Genomic DNA, 9,790 nt, shown 5'->3' with positions numbered 1-9,790 from the left:
TTCCCCCCCCCCCCCCCCCCCCCTTCTTTTTTTTTTTAGTTTGCCTAATTTTGAGATAAACCATCCTAAACTTTAAAAATGTAACTTAACCCTCTTACGCTTGGAATGTTTTAGAAAAAACCCCCAAATGTATTCAAATTTTGAACTAATCCCCTAATGGTTTCAAATAAACTCATATTAAATTAAATTAACACCATAGTTAATAATTAAATTAAATTAATCATTAATTAAATCGTAGAAATTGGACCCAACTTAAGGGTGCTTTTTGTGAAAACTACCTTTGAATTATTGACATGAAATGGTTCTTTTCTATCAAGGGCACTTGTGGTTATTTAGACGCACGTGATCGTCACATGGACAGTCAAATCTAACAGTGTCAATTAGGGGTGTTTTCTGGAAAACTTAAGGGCGTTAAAGTGACATTTTTATAGTTTAGGGGTTTATCTCAAAAACGTTCAAAAACTTAAAAAGGGTATTCTGTGGAATTTGACGTAAAACATTGAGGGGGATTTTGTGGGCTTTTGCACTTACAGAGGAATTGCTTAGCTCGTCTTCTGTTCTTTGATTGTGGATGAAAGATGAATACTTGTTGCTTGTGTCTTCTGCTCTTTGTGCGCTGCTGACAGGGCTTCTATTTTCCAAAGGAGATGTCTGTAGAGATTCAACCGGGGCTCTCTCTTTTTCTACTGTACTTTGTGCATGTTTGAGTGGGCTGCTGTTCTTCAAAGGTGAATTCTCCAGTAGAGACTGATAAGGGATCTTCTCTTTAGTTTCTCTTCTTTGCGGTTCACTACCGAGAGGACTGCGGATCTTCGAAGGAGATTTCTCTATCAGAAACTTGAAGGGGCTTCTTTCTTTATCTACTACTCTTTTGTTATTGCTGACAGGACTGTTATTGTTCAAAGGAGAGTTCTTTAATAGAGACTGAAAGGGAATTCTCTCTTTTCTTCTACTCTCCGTTATCTCTCTTTCCATCCTTGTGAGGCTTTCACTGAGCTTCTTATTTGATTTCTTAACTCCTGATTCAGGTGTCAAGTTCTCCTTTTCTGAAAAGAATTCTTCTTCTTGTAGAGGTTTCTTCGATTTCTTGCCCTCGGGCGTCATATTCTCCTTATCCGAGAAAAATATTTCTCCTCTGTCTACCTTAAGAGGTTCTGCAAGAACAGGTTTCTTGAATTTCTTTGATCCTGAAACCTCAGGTGTCCAGTTCTCTTTATCTGAATAAAATGCATCATCTCCTTCAGGGCTCTTCATTAACCCGTGACGAGGTGGGATTACTGGTGTCCTGCTCTTTATGTTTTCCTCGGCTGAAACAAAATTTTCTTCCTCTTCATTTTCCTTTTCATTCTCAAATAGAGCCCTGAAGAGTGTTTCCTCTTTCTTGGACTCCTCAAGAGCTGCGCTTTTTTCTTTGTTCCTTCCTGTCTTGATGCAAAGAGAGCTAACTGATTTAGATTTGATCCTTCGCGACAAAATGCTCGATGATTTACCCCTTTCAGATTGCAGAACTTCATTAGTGTTGACATTCTTTTCTGGGGTACTGCTCTCTTCATCCATAAGTACTGAAGAACCTATAGATTCTGACATTGGAAAAACTGAACAAAAGCCAGGACTCCTCTCTCCTAATTCCTTGACTATTAGACCCTCATTTTCCTCTTCCAAAGGCAAAGTAAAGGATTCAGGTAGAGGAGGTGCTGAAGGGATCTCTTTGATCTTTACATCTAGATTCTCCAGCTGCAAAAGAAAAAAAGATCAAATGTATCAGTTAGAAGAAGCAATAAGATTATAATTATCAGTTAAGAAGGTTAGACACAAGAAGAAGTTTTCAAAATAGACCCAATCCACACTTATATTTCAAAAATTGACCCAGTCCTATCTTTGTTACATAAATGGACCTAGTTTCTAGTCACGTCAGCATCGTGGCTAGAAACTGGGTTGTTTAAAAAAAATCAAATTCCTAATTAGTCGGGGTTGGCGCCAACCCGACTAATTAGGGACCACCCTTTCCCACCACCAGAAGCCTAACTGTTTTGATCGGGGTTTCCAACCCCGACCATTTGGTCGAGACAGCCCATCTGCCCCACCAAATGGTCAGAGTTCCCAACCCCGACCATTTGGCAGAGCCTCCCCCTCGCCCCGAAATGAGGAATCGGTTAAGGGACCAAATAGTTCCCAACCCTGACTATCCTCGACTATTTGCAGTGGGTGCCATACCAACTGATCCCCTACCCTCTTCCCTCAGTCGATTTTTTCTCTTCAGCTCCGGTCTCTCCCATTCATCCGCCTACCCAAGTCTCCCAACCAAATTTTTGTGGCTAAAATTCATCAAGGAAGTTCGCAAAAGATCTCTAGGGTAATTTCTCTTCCTTCTCTCCTTTTTTAACATTTAAAATTTTAGGGTTTTTCTCTTTTCTTCAACATTCAAATCTAGGGTTTTCATCAAAATTTAATATCTAGGGTTTGAAATTTAATATCAATCACTATCTTTGTGGTGGTTCAAATTCTTTGTGTGTGGATTGCTTTAATTGAAATTAAAATTCTAGGGCATAGAATGCTTATTTTTAGGGTTTAGGGTTTTCATTTTGGGGTTTAGAGTTTTTTATCAAAATTATAGTTATACGATTATGAGATTGTTTACATCTAGGGTTTTCCTCTCTTATTCAATGGTCTGATAAACTTTTTTTAAATTTTTTGCATCTAAATGATATAATCTAATTTTTTTTCATAGGTTGAACAATATGATTTTTATTGATTGCTCATACAGTGGAAAATTTAACTATGAAATGAATAATATGTCAATGTATGTCGGAGGGATAACGACGTCGTTAATGATCTTGTAATCATGTAGTTACTATGACTTGATTAAGGAATTACACCGACTTACTGAAATTGATCCACGATAGTACCGACTAAAAATAATATATAATTGGCCAATAACTTTTGATAGAACCTTTGCAGTTAAGATCTCAAACGATCATCATATTAATATTATGTTTAATTTGAGCAAATTACAATCAACGATAGAATTGTTTATTTGAAAAGTTTCCATGTAGTTAGTGCCAAATGTTCAAACCTCTAGAAGAATTCTCACGCATGTTAGATTTGGGAGTTGAGTCTGACAATTTTCTTTCTTCTTCGAGTGAAATAGAGCGGACTCAATTTTAATATTTAAGTGCATCATCGTCAAATGTTATGAACAATGAAGCCCCTTATGAAAATAAGAGGCCGTAAGAGGGGCAGTGGTTGAAGAAGATAAAAGAAGTAACTACTCTGAAGGTGAATAATAAGATAGTGCACCAATTGATAGCATATAATTTATGATTGAATATGTTAAAGAGAATCTGGAATGGCCTGATAAAGCTTATGTTATTAATAAATATATTAAATACGAAGAGCCACCTCCCGATGAGTTTGAAGATGATGAGTGGATTCGTTCTTCCACAGTACAAGATATTGGCATTAGCCAAAGTTCAACTAGTAGAAGAGATGAGGACTTCACTTTTAAAGTTAGAGATTTATTCGAGACTAAGGACCAATTAGTTGATGTTATTCGTGATTACTCTATCAAAAAGAATGTTAAATTCAAGCAAGTTAAAAGCAATCGCACAAGTTATGATGTAATTTATTTAAAAAATACTGAAAGAAAAGGTCAGACCGAGAGAAATGTAGCTGATTACGCATGTCCTTGGAAGTTATACGTATTTGCCGAAAAGAAACATAATAGGCATTTTAGGATCACAGAATACTGTGATGTTCACACATGTAACAATCCGATATTAGAACAAGATCAAAGTGGTGCGTCTGCTTCTTACATAGCGTGGTTGATTATGTCAAAATTAAAGAAGAAGTTTGAACTAACTCCCGATAGTATAATTGATAGAGTGTTATATATGAGGTTCATTGAGATATCATATAGTAAAGCATTAAATACCATGGAATACAAGGAGAATTGTGATGACAAAAATATTTGGTGATTAGGAGAAGTATTATGCGACATTTCCTCAATATTTTGATGCGATCAAAAGAAGTAATATTGGTTATGAATACAAACTTATAACTAAAGAGATCAATTCAGGAGTTCATCAATTCATCTCTATATTTTGGGCATTTAGTTCTTCCATCGAGGGATTTAAATTTTATCGGCCGGTTCTTAACATTGATGATACACACTTATATGATAAATATAAAGGTGTATTGCTTGTTGCTACAGGAATAGTTGCAGATGGTGGCTTATTTCCTTTGGCTTTCATGATTGTGGAGGTCGAGAACAGTGAAAATTAGGAGTGGTTTTTTTATGTATTCAATTATATATTCTTAATGTGTTACCTCCTAGAAAAATTATTTTTATATATGATAGGATGAAAGATATTCCTAAAGCATTGTACAGGAGATTTGTCTCTCATCACTATCACCTCTATTGCCTAAGACACAATAGAGATAATTTTAAAAAGAGGCATGGTCAGATACATTTACAAAACCTTCTTTGGCAAGCGGGCTATACACCCGAAATATATGTGTATGATCGGATTCGAGATCAAATCAAGGCAACATCTCAAGCTACACATGACTTGATTGAGAGTAGTTTGGCAAGTGAATATGTCGACCGGTAGGCACTAAGTAAAGATGAAGGAAATCGGTTTTACATGATGATAGCTAATTATTCTGAAAGGTTCAATAGTATACTTAAGAGAGCTCAAGCAATGCCATACAAGCATTGGTTGTGAAGACACTTTATAGACTCAATCACTATTTTGTTAAACGGTGAGAGGATAGAGCAAAGTGGGTGACGTGTCGTGCAGGCAAGATCAACAAAGATTGTTAGATTTGCTATAGATGAATGGTAGGCTACAAACAAGCATGGTCATAATTACACCATTAATTTACAAGCACAATATGCATGCATTTGCAACATATCAAAATTACAAAAATTTCCATGTTCGCATGTTATAGCGGCTTCTCATCCAAGTAATTTGGGGTTGCATATACTTCGTATTACACGTATGCTTTTGAGTGGTATCAATCAAGCCACTATAGAGATTCATACAAGCCAGGTTTACATCCTATTGTAGATAGTCGTTACTGGCTACCCTATAATAGACCGCATGTGTTACCTTAAGCCGGACGTCCGCGATCAGCACGTATAAAAACCATGATGGATGAAGGACAAGAAGGAGATCCTAAGAAAAGTAGGTGTGGATATTACAGACAACCAAACCATAGAAGATCTCATTGTCCTACCAATCCAAATAGATAACAATTACCAATTAATAGGTAAATTTTATTTAATTTATAATTTTATTCTACTTCATTTGTAAGTCAATGCGTACTCTTAAATCTGTAATTTACTTCTAATTTTTTTTTATCATATGTCATAATACTGACACATTTTAGTTTTATAGGTGCAGATATTTACAGTATACAGGTAGGACTATTGACATATGATGTCCTATATGACTAAGATCGACACCGATCCCGCGAAGATAGACTCAGTAGAGGTAAATTTTTATTATTTTTAATCATTTTAAATTTTCAATGTTCTTACTGTTACGTGATCATTTAAATTGTTTAATATATATAGGCTCCGAGTATTACTACTATTGATCATATTCATGCACATTCGAGTTGGGATTTGATGGATCCACAGGTCCAATATTATGTTCATCAAGCAGGTTTTTTTGAATGTTTACAAATAAAATGGTTAAGACTCGATTGGACTCTTTTGACGGTATTGATTGAACGATAAAGGCCCGAGACAAATACATTCCACATGTATCAAGGAGAGTCAACTATTACTCTGCAGGATGCAGGGGTTTTATTTGGCCTCAAAGTGGATGGAGATGCTGTTACGAGTACCGATGACTTAGAGGAGTATGTGAACGATTACTGGGTCAAGCTCTTACTATGAAGGGTAGGAAGATCAAGCTCAAAGTTATGAAGTAATTACATGAATGTACTGATCGATGTAACTGATGAGATCATCAAGAGCTATGCTCGTGCGTATATACTCCATATGATCAGTATCATTCTATTTTCGGATTCAACTAAGGATTCAGTGCATGTTAGATGGTTGTCACTTCTTGAGGATCTTAAGGAGTGTGGAGAATTATCTTGAGGGAGTGTAGTGTTAGCTTATCTCTAATGGGAGATGACAAAAGAAAGAATTCAAATGTTGCATCACTTTGTTACGAATATGGTCATGGGAGCGATGACATTTGGGAACACCAGATTTGATGGAGACCCACATTCTTGATGGTCAGATTCCACTAGGATATAGGTATATTAGCTTTTAATAGATATGATTCCATGTAATTTTATATATTTATTTCAATCTATACTAAACCTTTATATATTAAATAAATAGAATGTTTCCAAATATTGGCGAACCTCCCCAAAGGGTCATAAAACTTTTACAAGAACGAGCTTGATCAAATGGAGGATGAACATGTATAAAATCATAATATCTAACTATATTAAATCAATATATCATATGTTATCGATATGTAAATTTTCGTAATTTTTTTTATTGGTCAAGTGGATCCCTTATGAACTGGTTTTAGATTCACTACCAGATATTTGCAGAGATGGTGAAGATATATGACACGCCTGAAAAACGATTATATATTTTGAGATTGTCAAAATGCACGTGTCCGATCGTGTTCTCCGATAATTTGGATTAAAACAACATATTCTAGGTCTTGTAGAAAGAATAGAGCGAAATCCCCGAAAAGAAGCACATCATCAAAATTGAGAGATAATTTGTCAAGCTTGCATTGATAATTGGGAGTTGATGGAGGATGTTGTAGTGTTGGAGAGAGCTGACGTACCAGACTAGATGTGTACTTACATTGGTATTGGGGATTACTTGCCGATGGATATTCAGGAGAACAAAGCACCTAAGGAGTACATACCGAGAGGTCCAGTTAAGAAAAAATTGATAAGTAGATAGGCAAAATATACAATTATTTTGTGATTACTATTTTTATTATCATCCAATTGCTAATAATCGTTTTCTGCTTTTTATCTTATAGGTACAAGAACTCGATGAGGTTGCTTCTTTTGCACGTGATGCATTGAGATTGACTATCGAGCCAAGGGCGAGGAACACATTGTTCACATCATAGGAAATATTCGGTCCGCTCTTAGGAACATGCGTCATGCAAATTGTGATGGATGTCAAGAACAACTCATAGGGTTTGAGCGTCTACAGGTTCGAGGACACACGAGGGCGGGCTTAAGTCGTGCACATGATGAAGTTAGATGTTCATAATAGGTTCAAGTCGACGAGAATGTCATGCGCTCTCAAGTTCACACACAACCAAACGATAAGATCATCCAAGCTCATGTTGAAGGCGAACGGGAAAAGGGGAGAGGAAGAAGAGGAATAGCGAGAGGGAGAGCGAGAGGAAAGGAAGTTCTAAATATTTACTAAATTTCAATGTTGCTTGTTTTATGATGTTTATGTTTGAAATGCTAGTTGGACGTTATGATTATGATTGGATTTTTAGTAAGTAAATTACATGTTATGTTTTTATTTGAAATTACTTATAGATGTGATATAGATATAAAGATATATGTTTATTTGTGATTGAAATTGATTATGGATTGATATATGTATAGTAAGAGAGTTTGTGTTAAACTTGATAATTTTAGTTGAGGATTGATATATGTTAGCAGGAGAGGAGATTTTCTAGCAAGTCTGTAGGTTGAAGGGTGTCTGCCAAATGGTCGGGGTTGGGAATCCCGACCATTTCATGCATCACATGACTTATCAACTCTAACCATTTCGTGAATCTGGTGGCAAGTATCTGCTAAATGGCCAGGGTTACGAACCCTAACTATTTTGTACACCACATCACAAGTATCTGCCAAATGGTGGGGGTTAGGAACCCCGACCATTTCCTGCACCCCGTGCAAGTACCTGCCAAATGGTCGGGGTTGGGAACCCCAACAAAAATAGTCGGGTTTCTCAACCTCGACTTTTTTAGCTCTGCTAATCACGTAGAGTTTCTAAGGGCGGGAGAAGGTGGTCCTAATTAGTCGGGGTTGCCAACCCCGACTAATTAGAATTTTTTTTTAAAACGACCTAGGTTCTGGCCACGATGCTGGTGTGGTCGGAAACTAGGTCGATTTCTATAATAAAGATAGGACTAGGTCGAATTTGGAAATAATAGTGTGGATTGGGTCTATTTTGAAGATTTCTTCTAAGAGGCAATCAAAATCTAAAACCAGCCACCTCAGCTTCAATTTGGAATTATCCATTCGAAAATAGAATTTCATTATACAAGTTTATCGGTTCTGCATTAGTTCAATTAAGTAGTTATTTTAGTTCAACTTGGCATCAAATTTTCACCCTGTGGACTAAAATCAGAATTTGAAATACTACTGGGTCTATTTTAGTTCAATTTGAAACTCTCCTTCTCCTACAAAGGAATCAGAATTTCATTACACAAGTTTATGGCTTCTTCAGTAGTTCAAATAAATAATGAGTTTAGTTCCAATTCAACATCGATCTCGACTTGTGGCTATAAATCTGCACTTTCTCCACTATAACATAGAAAGTTAAGGGTGTATAGTTTGAGATACTGCTGCAGGCCTCGGCCTCTATAAAATTTCATTTAAAAATGTACGGTTCTTCTGTAGTACAAATAAACAGTTATTTTAATTCCAATTTGGCATCAAATTTTAGCTCGTGGCCTAAAATTTCTATTTTCTCCATCTTAAAATAAAAAGAGAGGGCCATTCCAATCCGTTTGAACTTTCACTTTCTGAACAGAATTCTATCTTCTCTACTTTCATTATAAATAAGAATTCCATTAAAAAGAGAACTCTGCATTAGAAAATTTCTACATCTTGCCTGATGGGTTTCTTCATTCTCTTCAATCACGGTCTCCAGGATCATCTCCATCTCATAAGCACAACTCATTGGGACCCAATGGAGCTTATAAACCCTCGTCGAAGCTCCAAGCTTAACAGTGTCCCCTTCATTGAGATCCACAGGTACATTAGCTTGAATCTTTCTCCCTGAAACCCAAGTCCCATGAACTGCAAAAAAAAAAAAAGGAATCAAAGAACCTGACAACTATAACTGACCCATGATTAAAACTTTGAACCAAATTTGAGAAATACCCGAGGAGCGATCGATCACTGAGAGCTTTTGCAACACGGGTTTTGCCCGGATCTCGAGATGGAAGCGGCTGATGCTCGGGTGATCGAGCACAATGTGGCAATCTGGGTGTCTGCCAATTAGAATTGGATCTGTTTCTTGTTCCTGATCTTGGGTTGTGGACTCCCATTGAGGGTTGTTGAGGAAAATGTTCTTGAGGTTGACTCCGTTCTTGAGGACTGAGAAGACTGGGATCTTGATCTCTCGTTGATCTGCCATTTTTGGTGGATTTTCCTTTGGTGATGATGGTTTTGAGAAATTTTGAAAGGGGAAAAGAGAGGTTTTGTGAGGATGAGGCTGGGGAAGAGATCTGGGTGAATCTTTGAGTTTTAAAAGTGAGGAAATGGAGTCTTAATGGATATTTATTTTTTTTGGGGATTCAAATTCAATTTTGAAAGACGGACCGTTTGGTTTGGCTCCAACGGCTAGTCTATTTTGTGAAGAATGATGATTTCCTCATTACTTGAAAGGCTGGGGAAGAGATCTGGGTGAATCTTTGAGTTTTAAAAGTGAGGAAATGGAGTCTTAATGGATATTTATTTTTTTTGGGGATTCAAATTCAATTTTGAAAGACGGACCGTTTGGTTTGGCTCCAACGGCTAGTCTATTTTGTGAAGAATGATGATT

At 36.6% G+C, this 9,790-nt stretch overlaps 1 protein-coding gene across 1 annotated transcript in view; it reads right to left on the bottom strand.

Moving 5' to 3' along the window:
• Window positions 1-9,526, bottom strand: part of LOC109830334 (FHA domain-containing protein PS1) — an 11,198-nt gene extending 1,672 nt beyond the window's left edge. Inside the window, exons 1-3 of the mRNA XM_020397577.1 lie at window positions 9,127-9,526; window positions 8,855-9,042; window positions 532-1,734 (exon numbers count right to left, since the gene is read on the bottom strand). Coding sequence (XP_020253166.1) covers window positions 532-1,734; window positions 8,855-9,042; window positions 9,127-9,382 — 1,647 coding nt within the window. The 5' untranslated portion in view covers window positions 9,383-9,526. The remainder of the gene's footprint in view (window positions 1-531; window positions 1,735-8,854; window positions 9,043-9,126) is intronic.

This window comes from Asparagus officinalis, chromosome 2, assembly GCF_001876935.1.
Source record: "Asparagus officinalis chromosome 2, Aspof.V1, whole genome shotgun sequence".
In the NCBI taxonomy this organism is placed as follows: domain Eukaryota; kingdom Viridiplantae; phylum Streptophyta; class Magnoliopsida; order Asparagales; family Asparagaceae; genus Asparagus; species Asparagus officinalis.
Note: the sequence above shows the minus strand (reverse complement) of the source record. Positions and strands in the feature narration are given on the sequence as shown.